General features: G+C 49.3%; 1 protein-coding gene across 1 annotated transcript; it reads right to left on the reverse strand.

Moving 5' to 3' along the window:
- PNCK (pregnancy up-regulated nonubiquitous CaM kinase) lies at nucleotides 1-23,748 on the reverse strand. The gene is given in 19 exon segments (XM_063085060.1): nucleotides 1-379; nucleotides 1,058-1,181; nucleotides 16,851-17,030; nucleotides 18,005-18,065; nucleotides 18,151-18,255; nucleotides 18,519-18,662; nucleotides 18,805-18,818; nucleotides 18,821-18,891; nucleotides 18,983-19,020; nucleotides 19,022-19,081; nucleotides 19,136-19,224; nucleotides 19,227-19,240; nucleotides 19,335-19,383; nucleotides 19,568-19,718; nucleotides 19,898-20,036; nucleotides 20,127-20,189; nucleotides 20,595-20,670; nucleotides 23,365-23,428; nucleotides 23,704-23,748. Coding segments are annotated over 19 exon segments (1,866 nt in total).
- Nucleotides 23,749-25,824: the final 2,076 nt, after the last annotated feature.

Raw genomic sequence — 25,824 nt, forward strand, 5'->3', positions numbered from 1 at the left:
TTACTTTTCTCTTTGGGGGGGTGGGGGGGGTTCCCTATCTGAGAGACCATTCCAGGTGGCTTTCTGTTCCCCGGGCCCGGGCCCTGGGTGCTCGGCCAGCTCAGCTGGGCCCTGGGCCCTGCGGTTTCCCCCTTCAGGAAGGGTGTGTGCCACCTCATTTGCCGCAGGGACCAGCTCCCAGTCCCTTTCCTGTCCCCAAATGGCCGCTTGTGGGGAGGGGTTTGCCACCATCATCAGGGTAGTCACCTCTCTGTTTCTCTGCCGACGGCTTGGGCCTGTCAGGGCTGGGGGCCTCCCGGGGGATGTGGGCCCAGAGGTGCAATGGCCGCCTGGCATCCATGGGGACAGCCCTGTCTGTGTGGCTTCTTGCTGGGCAGCGCTGCAGGGGAGGGTGCAGGCCTGGGAGCCACTGGGCGGGTTCCCAGCCACACATCTGGCGCCCTGACTGTTTTTTTCTTCTTCCCCCAGATGTCTTGACGGGATCACTGGGGCTCTTTGTGACTGAGGGTGGTCAAACTGCCGTCAGAGGAGATGGGGTCTCAGAGCAAGAGCTGGGCCGGGGGAGGGGAAGAAAAAGGCCTCGATTTTGCTGCTGCGGGTCCCACACAGCCGCTGTTGGTGTGGGGGGCAGGGAAGGGACCAAGCTGCAGACACACACGGTCATTCATCGCAGTGCACACCCCTTGTGGGCGGCAAGCGTGCGCGCGTGTGCAAGCGTGTCGGTGCTCACACGTGTGCTAGCCCACTTACACACCTGGCCTGGGGAACCATGTCACCCTTGAACCTGGAGGGTCCCTGCTTGTTTTTGTAATCCGCATCGCTGTTGCTTTCTTTAATTGTTCCTCCTGAATAAATGGTTTATTTAACATACTGAACAGAGACGAGGCTGCTTCCTGAGCTCCTTGGAGGGTTGAGGGGAAGACGGGGGGGAGGCCCTCATGGTCCCTCCACCTGCCCACAGTGGAAAGGGGGCTGTGCTAGGCTGGCCACTGACTCCAGTGCTACTCCCCCACGTCCTCATTTCCCATCTGGTGCTTGCGCTGCCTGTTGGCCCAACCTCTGAGCCACCGGGTCATTCACAATCCATTTGAGCCCCCTGGCCCGTGCCACGCCCTGTGCTAGGATGAGGACGCAGCAGCGGGCCGGACACAGAGGCCTGCCTGCTCGGTGGCGCTGACTTTCTGAAGGAGAAAGAAGGGTAATAGCCAGGAGACACGGGGAAGTAGTGCCGCAGACAGAGCAGGGGAGCAAGGACCCAGAATTGGCCACAGCGTTGGGCAAGTGACGCCCAAGACACCACACAGAATCAGCCCCAAGCCCTGCCTCGAAGCACTCCCCAGTGCAGCCCTGGTTGGGTATCACCATGAGGGTGATGGGAGCCACAGAAGGACCCGAGCTGGGAAGGGACATGGGCAGACTTGTGTGTCCGACGGTATGTCCCTCTGGCTGACACAATGTGGAATTGGGGCTGCAAAGGGGCAGGGAGAACCTGGTGGAGGCCATTGGGCCACCTGAAGGAACAGATGGGGCCAGTATCTCTCCTCAACACAGTACGCTGCCAATGCCTTCCCCACGCTGTAGCTGGATAGGTCCCTAAAGCTGAATTCTCCACCACGGAGACACACGGCAGAGTGGAAGGGCAGCTGGAGGGTGGGTGGGCAGCAGGCATGGCATGAGAAAGTACTGGTGTCTCTAACAGCGATGTGGACCAGATGTCCAGAGACACCGTCCTGGTCCACAACCCCTGAAATGTAGCAGGAGACCTCAAAGCACGTGAATGAATGGCTGAGCTGCTGGGGGACAAAGAGAAAGGCTCCGAGGGGGAAGCACCCAGCATCCCGACTACGGAGAGTGAGCCAGCTCTGGGGCCAGTGCTCGGCTCAAGTGCCAGCACTGTGCCCGGCTGTGCCCGGCAGTGCCCGGTAGTGCCCAGCAGCCAGGAGCCTCCACGGGAATGCAGCCCCACCAACACCTTGATTTGAGTCCAGTGACATCCATTTGGGATTGCTGACCTCCAGAATGATAAGATAATAAATTGTATTGTTTTAAGCCACTAAATTCGTGGTAATTTGTTACAGCAACAAGAGAAAACGAATACAATAGGTGACCTAGAAAAAAACACCCCACAGAAAGAGGTGAGCATGTGTGTTTATCTTGACCTTGGAGCTGGGTGGAAGTGGAATAAAAGGAAATGTCACCCCTGAGAATTTATAGCCACAAGCAGAGATTTTTGTTTAGAGTAGCCTAGGCACAGAGTAGTGGATACCTTTGGAGGAAAGGAGAGACAGTGATCTGGTTGATGTGGGGGGGATTGCTTCTGGATTAGTCTTAAAGCTGCATTTGATTATTTTACACACGGATTTTACCTAGATTGTGATAGCCCAATAAAAATAGCACAGTTTAAAACAATAATAAAATAATTTTTAAGCTGCAAGATGGCTGGTAAAAGAAAAACATAAAGAATAAAATAAAAAATAAAATAAAATTTTTAAAGTTCTAAATGAAGTGGTCCAGAGGTAATATTACCCCGGAGTGCCCAGAATAAGCAAACACAAATCCTCTGTAGAGAGATGTCCTTTAAACACAGGCTTCAAAGAATTCCTATAGAAAATTCTAAAATATGTAATAAAAAAAATCAAAAAATGTACAAGGAAAGAAGCCATCATGAGTGAGAGAGACATACAAACATAAATTTAAGTATCAATCTTGCAAAGATTGAAGATTTTGAAATTATATGACACAAAATATAAAATAAGTATGATGATTAATGTGCTAAAAGAAATAAAAGTAAGGGCTGGCCGGTTAGCTCAGTGGGTTAGAGTGCAGCCTTATAACACCAAGGTCACAGGTTTAGATCCCCATATCAGCCAGCCTCCAAAAAAAAAAGAAAAGGAAGTATTGAAAGTATAAAAAAAAAATTTAAAAAGAACAAGAGACTATAAAATGACCAGGTACTCTTGAAAGCACCAAATAAAGTGTATAGAAATTAAAAATATGACAATTAAAATTAGAAATTCAAGATATGGGTTAAATGGCATGTTAAACATAGCTGCAGAGAGAAATAGTGAACTGGAAGATGGAGTTAAAGAAATTACCCAGAATGCAACACAGAGAGATAAAGACATAGATTGAGGTCACACATATATATTGAGCTGGATTTCTAGAAGAAGGACCAAAAAAAAGAGTAGGGAACAGGCAATATTTTTTAAAAACAATGGCGGAGAAATTTCCAAAACTGATGAAAGACACCGTGGAAGAGATTGCTAAGTGTTCGCCAGTATCCATTCTCTACTTCTTTTAGGGTATTTGGCTTCCCAGCTAGAAACTTTATTTCCCGTCCTCTCTTGCAGCTACTTGTGGCTATGGTCTTGCATACTGTCTACTTTTCCCATTAGAGCCCTTAGCACTTTAATCAATTATTTTAAATTCCCAGTCTGATAATTCCAACATTCCTACCACATCTGAGTCTGGCCCTGGTGCTGACTCTGTCTCTTGAAACTGTGTTGCCTTTTAGTATACCTTGTAATTTTTTGTTGAAAGCTGGACATGATGTACTGGGTAAAAGGAATTCAGGTAAATAGGCCTTTAGTGATTTGGTGGTGACATGTGGGGAAGGAGAAGTGTTCTATAGTCCTATGAGTAGGTCTCAGTCTTTTGGTGAGCCTGTGCCCCTGGACCGTGACCTTCACAAGTGCGTCTCAGATTCTGCCCCCTTTAGGTGGGACAGCATGGCTAGAGGGAACTGAAGTTGGGTATTTTCCTTCCCCCAGGCCAATTGGGCTCTGATAAAACCCCAACAGGTTAGGCTCTGGTAAAATAATTTCTCTTGAGGGCAGGCTTTGTTAAGAATAACAGAATGCTCTAGGCATATTTCAAAATGTCTGCTTCCCCACTCCCCCTGTCAGAAGCATAGGAAGATGATTCCCACTGTGAGAATCCAGTAGGGCTCCTGGAGGTAAAACTCACAAGAGGATGGGAGCCCCGCGAAGACTGCCCTTCCCTGGAGTTTTAACTCTCTGACTTGTCCACACTGAGCCTCCTGCAATTCAGCAATTACAGTTCAGATTTTCCTAACCAGGCACTGGTCCCCACTCATGGGGTTCTGCTCTGGTAAGTTGTGATTCTCTGTCCACCTGTCTCTCCAGTTTGGGGAGCAGAAGTTTGCACTGTGGCCTTAATTTTCTGTAGATCTAAGAGGAGTTGTTGATTTTAAGTTTGTTCAGTGTTTTACTTGTTGTTAGGACTGATGACTTCCAAGCTCCTCTATACTGGACCAGACATTAAAACCCTCCTGGGTCTGTTTTTATTGACTGATTTTTCTTCTCACATGGGTCATATTTTTATGCTTCTTCTACCTCAGTCAGGAAGCCTGAATGGCAGAGCTCGCCTAATTTGTTTCCTTTCTCTCATGGACCACAGTCCTTCACTGACTGCTGTCCGCCACCTGAAAACAATTAATTCATATATTTTGCCAAGTTTTCTAGTTGTGTATAGTGGGAGGATAATTCTGGACCCTGTTATTTACTCGTGGCCATATTGACGTTGAATGACTTTAAGATAAAGTATGCATGCTAAATTTTCTAGGGTAACTACTAAAATAATATAAAGAGAGTGTACTACTTCCAAACTAGTAGAGGAGAATATCAAATAATAAAGGAAAATCTCAACTAATCCAAAAGAAGTCAAGAGAGGAAAATAAAGAAACAGAAACATTGGAATAAGTAGAAAGCATAACACAAAATGTTAGAAATAAATCTAGACATCCTAAGCAAAATAAATAGATTAATTCTCCATTTAAAAAGAGGAAACAACCAAAAGGATATAATGATCCAAGAAGCTGAACTTTGGGTAAGAACAGTGGGAGTCTGTAGCATTCTGGCCTAGGTCCGCTCTCATCCCCACTCCCCACCCCCCACTCCCCAGCTTGCTTGGCATGGAGTTTCTGCCAAGACAGGGCAGACCATGAAGACCAGCAGCTTCTCTGCCTCTGGTTTAAAGGGGGCTCACTCAATTTGAAGTCATGGGCAATAATCACACCCAGTGGCATTGTCAGTGGAAGTTACTTCTCAGAGGCAGGCTGGCAGGGGAGGGCCAACAGTTTAACTCTACTAGACTGAGGTTGTAAACATGCTTGTGGCAAGCATATTCCTGGCTGACCAGAGACTGGAGGGATCTCAAGCTGTCCATGCTCTCCTGGACTGTCCTGAGGCCGTGCACATGTATATAGGTGATTAAAAGAAGCCCAATGGAGAATAAAACCCAGGAAGACCTGAAAATAGCCTAAACATTAAAAGAGTTCCCCTACCCACACACAGAACCATTAGCAGAGGACACAAGCCTTACTGGCTTGAGATGCTTGAGCATAGCTTCTGTCCGATCATTGGCTGACTACTAAGCTAGGCAATATAGGGATAGCCCCTAGGAAACCAGATTTAAAATGTGAAACTAGAATATATATCTTTTTAACTGGAAAAATCTGAGCAGAGACACTAGTAACTGCACACTACAAGGGGACAAACTTCACAGATTTAGCCCAGAAAAGTTATATAACAAAGAAACAAATTACAAAACACACACACAGAGAGAGAGAGAGAGAACAGCAACAACTTCCAGGAAGAAGAAAAATATCAAAATCCAGAGTTGCTGGAAAATATTATCTAAAATACCCAGTTTTCAATAACAACAACAAAAGAAAATTATAAGACATACAAAGAAACAGTAAAGTCTGACCTACACTCAGGAAATCAATCAGTCAATAGAAACAGTCTCTGGATGTTCCCAGATATTGGAATTAGCAAATGAAGACTTCAAAACACTTATTATGAATATGTTAAATGTACTAAAGAAAATCACATTTAAAGAGTTAAAGGAAAGTATGACAATGATTCAATAAATAGAGATTCTCAATAAGGATATAGAAATTACAAAAACATTACCAAAAGAAAATCATAGAGTTGAAGAATATAATAACTAAAGCAAAAACTCCTTTAGAGATGTTCGAGAACAAGTTCAATATGTCAGAAGAAAGTATTAGAGAACTTGAAAATAGATCAATATAAATTACCCAATGTGAAGAACAGAGAAAGAAATGATTAAGGAAAAACTGACAGTCTCAGAGATCTGTGAGACAGCATCAAGCATATGAAAATATGTGTAATTGGAGGCTCTGAAGAAGAGGAAAGAGCAAAAGGAGCAGACAAAATATTTTAAGAAACAATAGCTAAACACTTCCAAAACTTGTTAAAAAAAAAAAAAAAAAAAAACATTAATTGGATCCAAGAAGTTCAATGAACCCCAAGTAAGATAAACACAAAGACAGCCACTCGCAGACATGTCATAGTCAAACTGTTGAAAGCCAAAGACAGACAATTTTGAAAGTAGCAAGAGAAAAATGACCCACACAGAAGGAAACCACAATAAAGTTAACATCTGACTTCTCATCATAAAGAGTGGAGGCTGAGAGGTGGTGGGATGACATATTCAAAGTGCTGAAAGAAAAAAAAATACTATCAACCAAAAACTCTATGTCTAGCAAAACGATAAAAATTGAAGGTTACAAAAAAAGAAGACATTCTCAGATAAACAAAGACCGAGAGGATTCATTCCTAGAATACCTTCTTACAAGAAACACTCAAGGAAGTTCTTCAGACCGAAAGGAAATGACACTGGTTAGTAACTTGAATACACAGTAAGAAACAAAGAGCAGCAAAAAATGGTTAATAGGTGAGTTAAAATAAAAGTCACTCTTAATATGTTTTCTTTATTTCTTCTCTTAACTTCTTAAAAAAATAAGATTGCATAAAGCAATACCCATTACACTGTATTGTTGGATTTATAACCTATGTAGATGTAATATACACGACATCACTAGCACAAAAGAAGAGGGAAGGAATGGGTACATATTGAAGCCAAGTCTCCGTATTTTACCAAAATAAAGTAAGTATTAATCTGAAGTAGACTGTGATTAGTTGAGATTCATATTGTAATCCCTAGGGAAACCACTAAGAAAACTAAAAAATATACAGTTAAAAATCAACAGAAAGAATAAAATGATATACTAAATAAATACTCAACACAAGAGAAGGCAGTCAAGAAACAAGAGAAGAACAAAAAAGACAGGAGATATGTTTATAGGGTACAGATTGTTGTTTAAATACAGGGAGACTTTGTAAAATTATATACTCTGTGTAGAAAACAAATAGCAAAGTGGCAAATGTAAATCCAACTGTATCAATCATTACATTAAATGTGAATGGTCTAAATAGCCCCATCAAAATCAGAGATGCAGAAAAAGCTAGATTCAACTAATTATATATTGTTTATGAGACAAATCTTAGGTTCAAAGATGCAAACAGATTCAAAGTAAAAAGACAGAATAAGACATACCATTCAAACAGTAACCATAAGAGAGCTGGGATAGCTATATTAATATCAGATAAAACAGACTTTAGGAGAAAAAAATGCTATTAGAGAAAAAGGGGACATTTCATAATAATGAAAGAGTCAATTCATCAAGGAGATATAACAATAAACGTATATGTATCTAACAACACAGCCCCAAAATACAGGATGCAAAAACTGACAGAAATGAGAGGGGAAAGAGAAAATTTAACTATAATCATTGGGGATTTCAATGACCCATTTTCAATAATTGATAGTACTAGACAGAAAGTCAGCAAGGATATAGAAAATGTGAACAGCACTATCAACAAATCTGACCTATCTGATACCTGTGGAACATACCGCTCACCAACAGCAGAATGTACATTCTTCTCATTTGCACATGAAACATTCTCCAGAATAAACCATAAGGTAGGTCACAAAACAAGTCTTAACACATTTCAAAGGACTTAAATAGTACCAGATATGTTCTCTGACCACAACAGAATTAAATGAAAAAAATTTTTAAAGGAATCTAGAAAATCTGGAAATTAAACAACATACTTCTAAATAACTCACAGGTCAAAGAAAAAAATAAGGAAAATTAGAAAAGACTTTGAACAGAAGGAAAACAAAAACAACATATCAAAATTTATGGAATGCAGCTAAAGCAATACTTAGAAGCTATGTACAGTTTTAAATGCCTACATCAGAAAAAATGAAAGATCTCAAATCAATCGCCTAAGGACCTTAACAAACTTAGAAAAAGAAGAGCAATCTAAATCCAAAGCAAGCAAAAGGAAGGAAATAAAAATCAGTACAGAAATATGAACAGAGGGCTTCTGGCCAAGATGGTGGAATAGATGGTCCCCAGCATCACTCTCTCCCACAAATCACCAATTTACAACCATTAAAAAGCAACGACAGCCAAGCTGGGGCCACTGGAGCTCAGGGGAAAAGGAGGAGAGACCTACAGAGTTCATGAAGGCAGGAGAAGCCACAATAAGAGAAAGAAAGGACCACTCCCACCATTTTGAATCTCGACTGCTTCCAAGCTGGAGCTGATGAGCACATGGAACAAGAGCTGGCAAAAGCCACACTTGTACCCTTCAGATGAAGTTACTTAGAAGTGGCAGGGGAGAAGAGGGCCTTGTTGGCCCTCAGGCCAGCAAGACCACTAACAGGGTTCCCATGGACCCACATAGGAGCAAGGAACCACAACAACCGAAAAAAGGAGCCACTCAGAGGCTAGTGAATCATAGCAAGGGACTGGCACATGGCCCATCCCATGGGAAGTGTTTGGAGTATGGGCAGTGGGGGAGACAGGCCCACCAGGGAAACATTGGGGCACAGGATAAACAGCTGATCTGCCCCCCAACCAGCACAGGACCACTCAATGGAGGCTGGTCAGCAATATAGGACTGCAGGGGTGCAGTTTGATGAAAAGTCTCAGGCCCAGACCAGAGTTTCCACACAACCCAGGTGCACCAGAACTCACAAGACCCAGAAGTCAACAATTAAAACCTGAGCTGCACAAAAAGCCTTTCCCAGGGAATCAGCAGCAAAGCAGCAATTTAGCTCAACTACAGGGCTCAAGTACTGGTCCCCACAGGAAGTTCCCCCATTTTAGAAGTAAGCAAAGGACAACAAATTAGTTCCAGTGCAGAGTTTTCAGTGGTGGGAACAGCAAATAATTCAACAAAGAACTGAAAGAAAAAACAAAGTACCCACAGATCAGAGACAAAGTCTGACATTAACTAGTAAAAGTCTAACACCTATAAAACCTAGAAGGACTGGCAGACCCCTGGGCTTCCAAGCCAGGGAGCAGGAAGGGCTGCAGGCCTCAGTCATGCCCACCCTCAACATCTGCAACCAGCCCAGCAATGACCACCAGGCCTCCACGAGAAGCACCCTGGGCTCCCAAGCCAGGGCAGTGGTGGGCCAAGGGCCTCAGCCACACCTCCCAACACCCGCAACCAGCCCAGCAATGACCACTGAGCTGCCACAGGAAGTGCCCCTGGCTCCTGAGCTGGGGCAGTGGGGATTCAAGGGCCTTGGCTGCACCCCCAACACCCACAACCAGCCCAGTGACAACCATCAGGACACCACAGGAAGCACCCCAGGGCCAGGGCAGTGGGGGACCAAGGTCTTCAGCCACCTCCCCATGACATGTGCATCCAACCCAGCAATGACTGAGCCACCACTGGAAGCCCCCTGGTCTCCCCTGTAGGAATGAGGGGGCGCCACAGGCCTCAACCATGCACCCCCTTCCCCTCTCCTTCTCCCTCGCAACTGCTCCACAACAACATCTTAGAACGTAAAAAATTAATAACATTAATAAATATATATTGATTGATTTTCAAAATAATAATAATAAATTAAATAAATAAATATGAAAAAAATTAGCACAAAAACTAATGAAATAAAAAACAGGAAAATACTAGAGAAAATCAATGAAAAAACAAAGTTGGTTCTTTGAAAAGATCAACAAAATTGATCTTCGCTAGACTGACCAAGAAAAAAACGATTTAAATTAAAAAGATCTTCAACCCCTGTACTGGCTAGTTGCCAAAAAATAAAAAAATAAATAAATTACAAAGATCAAGAAGGAAAAAGGGGGCGTCACTACTCACTACTGACCTTTACAAATTAAAAGGATTATAAGAGATGTTTTGAACAACTTTATGCCAACTCGGACAACTCATGAAATGAACAAAAGACCCATAACCAAAACTGACTTCAAAAAACATACAAAATCTTGAATAGACTTATAACAAGCAAATAAATTGAATTAGTAATTGAACATCTTCCCACAAAGAAAACTCAAGCCCAGATAGTTTCACTGGTGAATTCTATCAAATAACTAAAGGAGAAACCATACTCATACAAACTCTTTCAGAAAATAGAGTAGAACACTTTTCATCTCATCTTATGAGGCCAGTATTACCCTCACACCAGACATCACAAGAAAACTACATACCAATAACCTTCATGAACACAGATGCAAAAATCCTTAACACAACATTTAAAAACTAAACCCAGCAACATATAAAAGGAATGATTGCTGTGGTTTGAATGTTCCCCCAAAGCTCTTGGAAGCTTGATCCCCATTTTAACAGTGTTAAGAGGATGGGAAATCAAACTATGGTATTTGAAAGGTGGGGCCTTTGGGAGGTGATTGAATTGAGAGAATTCTGTCTTCATGAATGGTTCAATGGGTTATCAGGGGTTACTGTGGGTTTTATAAGGCCAGCAGGTGAGCACGTGAGCATGCGCTCTTGCTCAGCCCTCGCTATGTGATACCTTGCATTGCCATGGGACTTCCTCACCGAGAAGTCCCTCATAAGATGTGCCCCTGGACCTTGAACTTCCCAGCCTCCAAAACTGTAGAAAATAAATTTTATTTCCTTATAAATTACCCAGTTTCAGATACTCAGTTATAAGTGACAGAAAATGAACTAATACAATTACACACCATGATCAAGTGGGATTTATACCAAGAACTCAATTGTTTTAACACCTGAAATTCCATGCAATACACTATGTTAACAGAACAAAAAACAAAAACCACAGGATCATTTCAGTAGGTGCAGAAAACAATCTGACAGAATCTAACACCCATTTATGATTAAAAAACAAACACCTTTCAACAAACTAGGATTAGAAGCGAAGATACTCAAGATGATAAAGGGCATCCATAAAGAAACCCACAGTTAACAGCACACTTAATGACGAAAGACTACTCGTTTCCCCTAAGATCAGGAACAAGGAAAGGATATTTTGACCACTTGAATTCCAAGTAGTATTGAACGTTCTTGCTAGTGCAATAAGTTGGCGGGGGGGGGGGGGGGGATAAAAAGAAACAAGAGAAAAAATAAAGGGAAAAGGGAAATTAAAAGCATCCAGATTGAAAAGGAAGAAGTAAAACTCTCTTTATTTGCAGATAACACGTCTTGAATGTAGACAATCCCAAAGAATCCACACAAAAACCTACTAAAACTAATAAAAAGTTTAGCAAGGTCACAGAATACAAGATCGATATACCAAAAAAAAATCAATGACTATTTCTATACACTTTCAAAAAACAATCCAGAAATGAAATTAAGAAAACAATTCTGTTTGCAGGGCATCAGAAAGAATAAAATGTATGAATAAATTTTTTAAAAGTGCAAGAGGTGTACACTGAAAACAACGGAACACCATTGACAGAAATTAAAGAAGACCTGAACAAATGGAATGATACATTGTATTCATGGACTGGACAACTTGAATACTGTTTTAAGACAGCAATACTTATTAGTCTGCTCCGGCTTCCATTAAAAAATACCATAGACTGGGTGGTTTAAACAACAGAAATTTATTTTCTCATCCTTCTGGAGACTAGAAGTCCAAAGTCAAGGTTCCAGCCAATTTGGTTTCTGGTGAGGGCTCTCTTCGTGGCTTGTCAAGCGCCGCTTTCTCGCCGTGTCGTCACACGGCCTCTCCTCAGTGCGTGCACGCAGACAGGGACAGAGCGCGAGCGCTAGCACTCTGCTGTTTCTTCTCACAAGGACACACTAATCCTCTCAGGTCAGGGCCCCATCCTTACAATCCCATTTAACCTTAATTACTTCCTTAGAGGCCTCATCTCCAAATATAGTCCCATAAGGGGTTAGGGCTTCAACATATGGATTCCGGGGGACGTAAACATTCAGTACATAACACTCTCAAAATTTATTTATAGATTCAACACAATCTCTACCAAAATCCCAACTGCCTTTTTTTGCAGGAATTGAGAAGTTGATCCCCAAATTCAGATGGAAATGCAAAAACCAAGAATAGCCCAAACGATTTTGCAAAAGGACAAAGTTGGAGAATTCTCATGTCCTGGTTTCATGACTTACCACAAAGCTAAAGTCATCAAGACAGTGTGGTACTGGTGTAAGGATGGATGTGTACGGCAATGAAATAGAATTGAGGACCCAGTAAAAAGCCCTTAGATGTACATTCAGCTGATTTTTGACAAGGGGGCCGAGATAAGTCCGTGGGGGAAAGAATAGGCTTCTCAACAAATGGTGCTAGAACAACTGGACAGCCCCACATGAAAAAATGAAGTTGGACCCTAACCTCACACTATACATAAAAACTAACTCAAAATGGATGAAAGACCTAAATGGAAGCGATAAACCAATTAGAAGAAAATATAAGTGTAAATCTTCGTGACCAGGATTGGGCGATGGTTTCTGAGACATGACACAAGCAACCAAAGAAAAATCGATAAATTGAACTCCATCACAATTTTTAAAAATTTGTGCACCAAAGGACACTATCAAAGAGTGAAAAGACACAGAATGGGACAAAACGTTTACAAATCATGTATCTGATAAGGATCTAGCAACCAGAATATATAAAGAGCCTCTTCCAGCTCAACAATAGAAAGACGACTTATCCAATTAAAAAATAAACAAAAGTTCTGAATAGACATTTCTCCAAAGAAAATACACAAACGGTTAATAAGTATGTTAAGAAGATGCTCAACATCGTCGGTCATTACAGCAACGCAAACCACAACCGCAGTGAGGTGCCACTTCACACACACCTGCGTGGCCATAAGAAAAGCCACCAACAATAACCAGTGTTAACAAGGGTGAGGAGAAATTGGAATCCTAGTTCATTGCTGGTGGGAATGTAAAATGGCATCTCCTTCGAAAGCTAAACATGGAGTTACCATATGGTCCAGCAATTCCACTCCTAGGTATGTACTCAAGACAATTAAAAATATATGTCCACACAAAATCTTGCACATAAATGTTCATAGCAGCATTATGGACAATCGTTAAAAGGTGGAAACAACCCCAATGTCCACCAATATGGTCTATCCACACAATGGAATATTATTCAGCTGTAAAAAGGAATAAAATACTAATACATGCTACAATGTGGATGAATCCTGAAAACATTACACTAAGAGTAAGAAGCAAGACGCAAAAAAAGTCCACACATGGTATGATTGCATTTGTTTAAAATATTTGAGGAAGCAAATCCACAGAGACAGAAAGTAGTTTAGTGGTTGCCAGGGGCTGGCGGAGCAGCACATGGGGAGTGACCACCAATGGATATAGGAGTGACCTTTTGCAGTGATGAAAATGTTCTGGAATTAGTGATGATGGCTGCAAAACTTTGTAAACACACTAAAAACCACTGAATTGTACATTTTAAAGGATGAGCTTTATGGCATCTAAATTATATCTCAATAAAAAGCACATTTCAAGTTTGAAAAGAAAGGAATTGAAAAAGATACAGCAGGCAAATATTGACCTAAAACAAGTTATAGTTGCTATATTAATACCAAAGTAGATTATAAGGAAAAGCATTACTAATACTAACATATGTCACTATATTTTGATCAAATGTTCAACTTACCTAAAATGCTCATATATAACAATTCTAAACTTATATGTACTTAACAACATAACTTAAAATTACATAAAGCATTAACTGAAAGAACTACGAGGACAAACTGGCAAAAAGTAGTTGGGCCTCTACTCAGGGCATCGTATGAGGCAACACTTGGCTCCCTGGGGCAAGGGTAAATGTTGAAGTCTCCATGGGACGTGAGGGAGAAGACCTGGAGAAATGGGCATGAAGTTTTTACATTTATCAAGAGGAGCCAGATAGAGCTAAAAAAAAAAAAAAAAAAGGAGGGGGGTATTGAAAAACTGTTACGGCAAAAATGAGCCCACCGTTGTCCTGCTTGAACCCCTCAGTGGCACCCCAGTGCTCTGTTGAGAAAGTTCCCTTTCTAGGCTGATTTCTGACCACTTCCTCTCACAGCTCCCTCAATCAACCAAACCAGGTTCATTTTTACTTTTCAAACACTCTATATTTCTTATCTTGCCCACCTGGGATTGGGGGAGCTATGGATGCCTGGATGAAGCTGGGATTGGGTAGAGAACATGGTTGCCATGTGCCAAAAGAGTGCCTGCAGCTTACAGTGCCAACTGGACCAGTGCCTGGCCAGGGAGCCTGCTTTGACCCCTTCATCTCCTGAATAGCCCTGCTTCTCCGCTGCGCTCCCCCAGCAGCAGCCTCCTCAGAAGCTACCCCCGCCCCTGCTCCCAGTCAGTCCACCATGACTGAGCTCTACCTTTCCAGTAGCTGCCTTGGCACAGGCTCTCTACATCTCTTGCCTTGTTCCCCACATGGCCCCAGACATGTCTCCCAGCCACCAGCCCTGCCCCACTTCCAGGCTGTCCTTCAAACTGAACTCCAGAGGGGTCTTTGTAGGGCCCAGGTCCCATACCTCACCCCCGAGGAAAGATCTCCATGGTTCCCATTTAACAGGACATGAAGTTGTGGCACAGAGGACGTTCAGGGTGACACAAACCACCTGCAAGGCCCAAACTGAAACCCAGGGTGGGTTCCACAAATACAAAGAAGGAAAGAACTCCCCCTTCTTTTCTTCAGTTCCCCACAATGTGCCACAAGCTGTGTGGCCTCTGCTCAGTTACTTAGCCTCTCTATGCCTCAGCTTCCCCATATGTGGAGTGGGGACGATGATAATGACCATAGCTACCTCACAGGTGTGGTTCAAGTTAGTACATGTGACGCTCTCCCAAACAGTGCCTCACACACAGTAAATGCTCAATAAAGAGTCCCTATTAGCATCCCCTTAATTAAAAGGAATAAGCCTTCCATAAATGCTAACTGTAAAGCTAGATACATATTTGCAAAGAGAAAGGTGAAGTATAAGTCGCTTTTTCTCTACTTCTGTGCCCCTTGGGCACCTCAAACTCACCATTTCCAAAACTAATCTCATTACCTCTGCCCCAAAGTCACCCTGGTTGAGCCCTTCTCGACAAACGGTTCCACTGTCCCCCCGGAAACGCATGGGCTATCTGGATCCCACCTCCTTCATTCTCCACCCTCAACTCATCACCAAGGCCTATCCACTGGACTACCAAAAAGCTCCCAGGATCACCTCCAGGTCTACCTGTCCCCACAGGCTGAGCTTCCCTGGAACCTATGCCACCCACAGGGTTGCTCCAAGACAGAGTGTGTGACCCACTCTGTGTAGGCCAGAACAGAGGAGACAGCGTCCTGTCATGATGCCCACAAGCGTTCCCTGCTCAATTCTAGTCTGTTCCCCAGCACCCGGGAAGAATAGCCCACTCTCGAGGGGCCGGCCTCTGCTCCCAATTCACGGCACCTGAGATTTCCAGCTAACTCAAGCTCAGCCCCTAACGCAAACCAGGTAAGTGTGCTCTCTGGCAAAACAAACAAACAAACAAACAAACAAACAAAACCCTTCCATGGTCCCATTGCTCACAGACTAAGGCCTCAACTCCTTACCCTGCCACGCTTTGGTGTGGCGCCTTCCTCCAGTGGCCAGCCTGAGTGCCTGTGCTGGAAGTGCTCCTCTCACAGTGTCCCCCACCCCAGCCCCTCTCCTTCTCCCCCACCCCACACCGCCTTTTCCCTTTGGCTAAAGCAGCCCTTTCTCTCTCCCGGGCTGCACATCCTGCTGCCTTGGTGACCCAAAGCTTTCCTCTCACAGACCACCCTCCTCAAATGGGAAGGTCTTGGAGGGAGGAAGGAGTGGTGCCACCTCTGCCTGACCTGGGGGTCCCCCCTCTCTCCTTGCTCCCAGGTGGGCAGACTTCTCCAGGGCAGGATTTGGGTGGGGGGAGAATGGATGTGAGCAGCTGCCCCAGGTGCTGAGGGAACCAGGGGTGGCCGAAGGACGTCTAAACATGTGATCGTGGCACCCCCTGCTGACAAGAGGCCGAATTGCACCCTGTGTCAGAGTGGCCCAGAGCTGGTGCCCCAACTCTGCAGAAGGGATCTGGCCACACGCCTGGGCTGGAAGAGCTGGTTGTCTCTGAGCAGGTGCTCAGATTCCTTCTGGAAGGCTGGCTTCGGCACTCCTGCTCAGGGCTTTCGGAGCAGCCAGCATGCCGGAGCCACCCCCTCCAGTAGAGGGCCTCCTCCTGCAGGCCAGGCACCTTATCTGATGGGCCCAGTGCCATGCCCAGCAGCTCACACAGAGCAGAGGCCCAATCAGTATTTGACAAACAAACCAAGAACAAGCAGGTGTTGCAGGTGTCCTGTGTGAACAATTGCAAAGATAGGGAGCAGAGCCAGCTAAAGGGATGCTGCTGAAGATGTCCAAGGTAGCAGGATGCCAAGACAAGGTGACAAGGTCCCAGGTGGGGAGCTGAGGGCAGGCAGGACAGGTTGCTGGAGGTCAGGAGGCCAAGCCTCTGAGACCTGGCTATGGTCCTGGCTGACGGCCAGGCATGGGTGAGAGCCAGAAGCGGGGCTGGCGCGGTAAGACCCAGCCATGTGACCCAAAGCCTGGGGGAAGGATGGCCTGGCAGTGGCTGTGGGGACGGAGAAGGAAGCTGCCCAACCAGCTCCAGACTTCTCCAGGCTCAGGAAGCGGGTGGCAGAATGCTGGGAGAAGAGGAGCTGTCCCCAATCCCGCCTACCCAGAGGAGGGGCACCCTTGCTGCTGTCCTTGGGGGAAGCTGGGCTCCTGGCTCCAACCCCAAATCCCAGTCCAGCCTCCGCCCCAAGGTCCAGGCCAGCTTCGGTTTGGGCCTCATCACTTCCCTTTGGGTCTCGCAGTTTGACAAGGAGAGGGGTCTTCACCACGCTCCCTGGTTGGGCTGTGGGCCATTGGGCTGTGGGCCATTGGGCTCACACCCTGAGGGCTGGCAGGGGCAGGGGTCTCAGAGAAGAAGGGGAAGGGATGGCCAGCTCTCCTGGAACCCTGGCTGGGGCCAAGGAGTGGCCCTAGGGATGTTCCCCTGATGGACCCAGAAGAAAGGCCTAGAAGGGCCAGCAAGGCAGGGCTCTGGAGCCCTGGCCCATCCAGAATGGGGTGCAAGGGGCTGGGGCCACTCAGACCAGATGACAGTCCATGTCTCTTCACACCGGAAGCCATAACCAACCTGTCACTGCTCCCGGAGCCCCAGCTGCCAACCCGGGTCCACCCAGGTCTGGAGCCCACAGGTTCCAAATCCCCGGCACAGCACATGGGTGGAGGCTCCCAGGTACCCTTTCCTGGCCGGGGGGCTCCTCTTCACCCCACCCTTCCACACTGGTCACTCCACAGCAGGACGCCCCGAGCCCAACCCTGCACGGCAGGAGCACTGCAGCCCTGCAGCCCAGCCCTGGGGACCTGGCGACAGCGCTCCTCAGGCCCCCCTCGGCCTCCCACCATCCCTCTCTGCCACAGCCAGCAGGCCTGAGCTGCCTCCATTTTGTCCCAGGGACCCAGCCAGACCTCTAGGGTGGCAGAGCTGGTCAGCCAGGCTGCCTCTTGCTGGCGCTTTGGGGGGCCGGGACAGGAAGTTCTTGGATGACTGGGAACTTGTCTGCCATGATCTAAGGGAGCAGAGGTTCAGGTGACAATGGGCGAGGCCACAGGGCAGGGGCCGATTGGCAGTGGGCCGGCCTCCTTGGCTTCCTTCCCACAGGTGACCCGGTCCCCTCCACACTCATCCCGCCCCCAGCTCACCACTGACCCATTGCTCTGTCTGTCTTTATTGGTTTGGGGAAAACTGGAGGGGCTGGAGGACCACGACACAGTCAGCAAAGCACAGAACAGCCATGCAGGAGGGACAGCCCTGGAGCCCACCTGCCAATGCCTCATAGGCTTCTAGAGGGGGTACGGCGACAGAGGAGGGGAGCCCCTGCCCCTGGGCAAGGGCAGAGCCTGTGGGCACACTGGGGGGTGCCCCACTCCTGCCCCAGAGCCATGCACCTCACCCACACATGTCACACTCTCCAGCAGACACCAGCCCCGGGGTATGGGAGCTGGGGGAAGGGGACCAAAAGCGCCCAAGGGCAGGAAATCTGGGGATCCGTCCACTTGGCCTCAGCATCTGCCTGGGGAGAGAGGAAGAGAGCGGCAGAGGGAAGGGACCGGCCTGTCCCGCGCCCCACCCGCCCCGCCACCAGCACGGGCGTCCACCGGCTGTCTGTGTCCTTCAGCTCTCCTGGTAGCCCGGCTCCTACTCCGTCTGTGCTCTCTGTCCTCGGCCCTCTGTCTGTGGAGTCCACTCTGCTTAGCTCTGGGCCACATGGAGCGCCACCGCCCTCTAAGCTCACCAAGGAGCCAGCCCCCAAGGAGGTAGGGCCCCCCCACATACCTGGGCGTCACCACTGAGGGGCTGGCCAGCCCAGAGGCCTGCGTGACTGTGGCGAGCCACGCCCTGCTTGGAGGCCTCCTCGCCCTCTTGGCTCTGCCCCAGCTGACGGATGTGGCACAGGAACAAGGTGGCGTTGAACGCTCGCTGTGGGAGGAGAGGGGGCCAGGCAGGCCGGGGCTCCAGCTCCAAGTCTGCAAGGAGCGCAGCGGAGGCTGGCCAGCCGAGGCCAACACCCTGAAGCTGGGGAATGGGGCAGGTGGCCACCTCGGGCCTCTCCCGTGCTGACCTTCCAGTGGTCCAGGCAAAACTCTTCTCAGTCTGCTCATTGACTGAGCCCAGGACACCCTTGTCAAAGGCCACGTCCCCAGAGACCCTGGAGAAGTCTGAAAGTCAGCGGGGAGGGGGACATCTCTGAGGATGTGGTCCCTCTGGCCCTGGCACAGCTTAGCAGGGGTCCCACTCACCAAAGATGCTGAGAGGCCTGCTGGCGGGTGAACCTCCTACTTGGGACTTCGATCCAGTAGGTGCCGGACAAAGTCGGGGAGGCCGGGTCAGTCTGCCCCCTCCCCACGGTTGCTCGACACCCCCAGCACAAGCCAGCCTCAAGCTCACCTGACTGAAATGTCATCCCAAAAGGGAGAGTCCACCACATAGCTGGCCCTCAGTATCTGTCTGAAGAGTTCAGGGTCGCTCTCGTCATAGAAGCAGGGTACCCACACAGCCTGGCACCCACAGACGAATCACCCGGCTGTCCAACCCTCCCCAGCCCAGCAGGGGCAGGCAGGTAGAAGATGCGCTGTCCCAGCGGTCACGCACAGGATGCGGCAGATGGCACCCAGGGCGCACACATCTACGGCCTTCCAGAGACAGACACAGAGACACACCACACACACACACACACACACACACACACGCACACGCACGCACGCACGTACGCCATGCCGGCCAGGGCCTCAGTGCCGTGCACCCGTGCAATCGGCACAACGGTCTTCCCGGCCCCTGGTGCCTCGGTTCCCCCAGGGCCCCCCAGCCCCGTCTCATCCCCCAACAAGCTTCAGGGTGCACTCCTTCACTTCCCCACATATCCTGGGGTCCTCAGGTGGTGCCTAGCATGTTGCTGGCCTGGACTTTGGAGAGACCAAAGTCAGAGACCATGATCTTGGAGTCTTCAAAGGGCATAGCATAGAGGAGGTTTTCAGGCTGTGATGTGTGGGTGCTAGAGAAAGGGCCAGGGCAGTTCTGGCATAGCCCCAGTGCTGGGACAGGGTGGGCCTCGGCACCTTCAAGTTGCCCAGACCCTTGCTGGAGAGAGATGCTGGGAAAAGCCTGACCATGCTCCTGAGGAGACACACGCAGGGCAGGGGGCCCCAGCCAGGCACCTTGAGGTCCTGGTGTACGAGGCCCAGGCTGTGCAGGTAGGAGACAGTGCCAAGGACCTGGCCCACCAGGTGGCTGGCATGCTTCTCTGAGTAGGAGCCACGCTCCATGATGTAGTCAAACAGCTCGCTCCCCGTCACCCTGGCAGGAGTCGGGGCTCAGCTGACCCAGGCAGCTCAGCCCCCCACGGGCTCCTGCAGCATGCCTCAGCCCCTGTCACAGCTCGGTGGCAGGTAGAGGTAGGAAGGGCTTTCATGGATGTCCTCCAGAGCCACAATATTGGCATGGCTGATCCTACAATAGGACTACAGTAGAATCTAGCAGTGCTTTGTCCTGGGCCCCCAGGAACACCCCTCCCTGTTCTCTTCCTCCCAACTCTGCTCCCCGTTGACTGTCACAGGCCACCCCTGCCCGGTCCAGGAGGGCAGAGCTCCAGCCCCCAGCCCAGGCCTTCCTCAGGAGCCACATTTCTAAACCCCACTTGAAAACCACAGATTAATATTAACCCTCTGATTGTGCCAATGTGGACATTCAGGCGCAGACAGGAAAAGAGAACTGTCCCAGGGCTCCCTGCAGTTTGTTGGCCAGGCCTGGACTAGACCCGCGGGCTCGGCCTCCCAGACCCCAGACCTGAGACCCAGGGGCTCCTACCATCCCCATCGACTTAGTCCCTGTCCCAGCCCTAGGTGCGGTGCACACCTGCAGAGCACTGCGGTCTTGCTCTCCTCCTTGTCCTGGAGGGCATTCTTGTGGACACACTTGAGGACAACAAGGTCTGTGGAGCCCCAATCCGCCCCACCACAGAGCAAGACAGCAGGCATGGGAGGCAAGAGAGGGGAAAGGTGCAAAGCAGAGGGGGCACGCGGAGGAAAAGGGGAGAGAGCCCAGACAGGACAGCGGAGCTGGGGCGAAGGGACCCCTTGCCACCCAGCCCGCCACACACGTGCACACACACACGTACACACACACACACTCGCACATCACCGACATGCACATCTACACACTGTCTCACACGCACACACACACCTGCACATGACCGACATGCACATCTACACGCTGTCTCACGCACACACACACACATCACTGACATGCACATCTACACACTGTCTCACACGCACACACACACTCGCACATCACTGACACGCACATCTACACACTGTCTCACACGCACACACACACTCACACATCACTGACACGCACATCTACACGCTGTCTCACATGCACACACACTCGCACATCACTGACATGCACATCTACACGCTGTCTCACACGCACACACACTCACACATCACTGACATGCACATCTACACGCTGTCTCACACGCACACACACTCACACATCACTGACACACACATCTACACGCTGTCTCACACGCACACACACACACATCACTGACATGCACATCTACACGCTGTCTCACACGCACACGCACACACATCACTGACATGCACATCTACACGCTGTCTCACATGCACACACACACTCGCACAACACCGACATGCACATCTACACGCTGTCTCACACACACACACACATTCACACATCACTGACACACACATCTACACGCTGTCTCACACGCACACACACTCACACATCACTGACATGCACATCTACACGCTGTCTCACACGCACACACACTCACACATCACTGACACACACATCTACACGCTGTCTCACACGCACACACACACACATCACTGACATGCACATCTACACGCTGTCTCACACGCACACGCACACACATCACTGACATGCACATCTACACGCTGTCTCACATGCACACACACACTCGCACAACACCGACATGCACATCTACACACTGTCTCACACGCACACACACATTCACACATCACTGACATGCACATCTACATGCTGTCTCACGCACACACACACTCGCACATCACTGACACTCACATCTACACACTGTCTCACACGTGCACACACACTCACACATCACTGACATGCACATCTACATGCTGTCTCACAAGCACACACACACTCGCACATCACTGACATGCACATCTACACGCTGTCTCACACGCACACTCACACACATCACTGACATGCACATCTACACGCTGTCTAACATGCACACACACTCACACATCACTGACATGCACATCTACACGCTGTCTCACATGCACACACACTCGCACATCACTGACATGCACATCTACACGCTGTCTCACATGCACACACACTCACACATCACTGACACACACATCTACACGCTGTCTCACATGCACACACACACTCGCACATCACCGACATGCACATCTACATGCTGTCGCACACGCACACACACACTCACACATCACTGACATGCACATCTACACGCTGTCGCACATGCACACACACACTCACACATCACTGACATGCACATCTACACGCTGTCTCACATGCACACACACTCGCACATCACTGACATGCACATCTACACGCTGTCTCACATGCACACACACACTCGCACATCACTGACACGCACATCTACACACTGTCTCACACGCACACACACACACATCACTGACACGCACATCTACACGCTGTCTCACACGCACACACACACAACATCACTGACATGCACATCTACACGCTGTCTCACACGCACGCACACACTCACACATCACTGACACGCACATCTACACGCTGTCTCACACACACACACATTCACACATCACTGACACACACATCTACACGCTGTCTCACACGCACACACACACTCACACATCACTGACATGCACATCTACACGCTGTCTCACACGCACACACTCACACATCACTGACACACACATCTACACGCTGTCTCACACGCACACACACACTCACACATCACTGACATGCACATCTACACGCTGTCTCACACGCACACGCACACACATCACTGACATGCACATCTACATGCTGTCTCACATGCACACACACACTCGCACATCACCGACATGCACATCTACATGCTGTCTCACACGCACACACACACTCACACATCACTGACATGCACATCTACACGCTGTCTCACATGCACACACACACACATCACTGACATGCACATCTACACGCTGTCGCACACGCACACACACACTCACACATCACTGACATGCACATCTACTCACTGTCTCACACGCACACACACACTCACACATCACTGACATGCACATCTACACGCTGTCTCACATGCACACACACTCGCACATCACCGACATGCACATCTACACGCTGTCTCATGCACACACTCACACATCACTGACATGCACATCTACATGCTGTCTCAGGCGTGCACACACACTTGCACATCACCGACATGCACATCTACATGCTGTCTCACGCGTGCACACACACTCACACACACACACACACACACACACACTCACACATCCCTGACATGCACATCTACATGCTGTCTCATGCACACACACACACGCTCACACACTGCCAGACACCATGTCACATACTCTCACACGCACTCAAGAGCCCAGCTTCTCCCAGATCTTGTGGGCACTGCTGATGACCTCATGTGTCTTGAGCAGCAGCCATGTCTGGAGGGGCAGAGGGGAGAGGTTGAGGGAGGCCCCGAGGGTGAGAGGCAGCTCCCTCCCCTACCTCAGGCTACCCTCGGGGACAGACACCCTCATCCCCACCCTGGCCCCCCACTCAGGAACACCCTCCTGTGAGAAGTCCCTCACCACCCAGGTCCCCACTCCCAGATGACGGCTCCCACGGGAGGTCACCACATACACGTCCGCCCATGCCTCCTACCCCGACCCTGGTACCCAGACCACCACCAGCGCCTGGACACTCCCTGCCTGCCCACGTCCAAGCCGGTGTTATTGGCGGCCTTCCAGAAGGCTCCATGCATCCTCCTTCCACCCTCCAGTCCCAACCACATCCACAGCACCCAGACCCCTTCCACCCCTCCTAAACCCGACACTCATGGCACACACCCCACAGGCACAAGCCACCCAGGCCACCAATCCACCTGTGATGCACCTGCGATCCCCGCGCACAGCCACCTCCCACAACCACCGCCACCCATGCGGCCGCCCAAGTGCAGCCCAGCCCGCGGAGCCTTGGAGCCGGGGGACGTGGGAGCCTGGTCTGCAGGCGTCCCGAGCTGTGCGGGCCGCGCGCGTGCGGGGACGCGCTGGGCGGCTGCCCTTCCCCCTGGCACGCGCCCCCCGCCGCGCCCCCGCCCCTCTGCGCGCGTCCCCGCCCGCCGCCGCCGCCGCCGCAGGTGGCCGGTGGCCGAGCACGGGGGCCCAGCGAGGCCGCGGCGCTGCGGGGCGCCTTGTAAGGCAATGGCCGGCTCCTGGCGCCACCCGCCGCCGCCCTCCGCGGTCGATCATGCCGGCGCCGGCGGCTCCAGCTCCAGCTCCCTCTCGGCCCGCAGGGCCGCCCCAGGGCCTTTGCATCGCCCGTGTGTTCCCTCCGGAAGTGTCTTCACCCACATGCTGGCACAGCGCTCTGCTTTCTCTCCGAACACAGGCTGTCCAGGCCACTCGGTGTAGGACGGCCCCCTTTTCTAGTCCCCAAACCCTGCCACTGAGCCCCAACAGCACTCACGGGGCTCCTTGTGTCTCCACCCTAACCCTTCACCCTCACTCTCCTCTACCCCAGCGGCCAGGGCATTCCGTCTACTGAGATCATGTCACGCCTGGGCTCCGAACCCTCTCCCGGCCCTCCATGTCACTCCAAGTCAAAGCACGGGTCTGTACAACAGCCCAAGGTCTGCGCTGCCCCCTCTTCCCCCACCGTCCCCCATCCTCGGCCACACCAGCCTGCTAACTGCCCTCCCCACCCCCATCAGGTCTCAGCTCAGTGCTGCCTCCCCTGGCACACCCCTACCATGTCTTTAGGACATCCATCACCGCTAAGTCACCTTCGTTGTCTGGTCTCCCTCACCAAAGCGTCTGCTCTGGGAAAGCGTGTCTCTTGTGACCCAGCCAGAGGGAGGCACTCTGCAAGTAAGTGCCTGCGGACTGAATTCAACCTCTCACCCACAACAGTGGGTGCCCCCACGCTTCCCCCACCCACCGCCATCTGTGCCCCACCACAGATGGGGGGTGGCTGTCCAAGCTGCTGACAGGAGCACGTGCCAGTGTCACAGGGGTTCTGCCAAGTCACAGGATCCAGGAGTGTCCTGCTGAACTCCAGTCTTCACAGTGGGCTGTGAGCCCCTTGCAGGACACAAAGTCTTCAAGAGGGTACATGGGGCAGGAAGAATTTTTTCCAGATCTCTACTCCCACATGTACTCTGTCCAATCATTGGGAAATGTGAGGAGGCCCCCACCGGCGCCTGCCCCATGGACTTTCCCAATCATCCCCTCCCAGTTCACTGCAGAAGGCTCCAGGGGCCCCGGCACTCAGGAGTGTGGGCCCCAATCCCAACTTCTCATCACGCAGATGAGGTTGCCTGGGGGTTATACCCACAAAAGAAAAGGTCGAAACAGAACTGACGGTGAGTCCCTTCTCACGCGGGGAATCAGTGCTGTTAGTTTATGGGTGCCCACAGACAATCATTCGTCAGGATGTCTGACACACTGATGTTGCTTTGCTCAAGCCAAACGAAGAAACGCTATCAGAGGTGCGTGGTCACAGGTTATAAAAAGAAATAGGACTTCTGCACATGCATTGTGTTTCGGAGCCAGCGTGCGGAGTGGGAGAGGGACACAGGTAGCAGTTCACGAGGTGAGTTAGATGCCATGGGCCTCGTGTAAAACGTGAGATCACAGTTTTGGTTGTAAATCAGTATTCGCAATACACCAGAAATTACACACTTTGCAATCTGTTGAAATCTTGTAGATGTCCACTTCAAAATACACGTGTGTGTGTGTTGGGTCATGACGGTGGATAAAGACCTTGTCAAACTCCTTTCAGGGGACAACTTACACAAAAAAATTAACTCAAATTGGATCATAGACCTAAATGTGAAATG

This window comes from Cynocephalus volans, chromosome X (genome assembly GCF_027409185.1).
Source record: "Cynocephalus volans isolate mCynVol1 chromosome X, mCynVol1.pri, whole genome shotgun sequence".
In the NCBI taxonomy this organism is placed as follows: domain Eukaryota; kingdom Metazoa; phylum Chordata; class Mammalia; order Dermoptera; family Cynocephalidae; genus Cynocephalus; species Cynocephalus volans.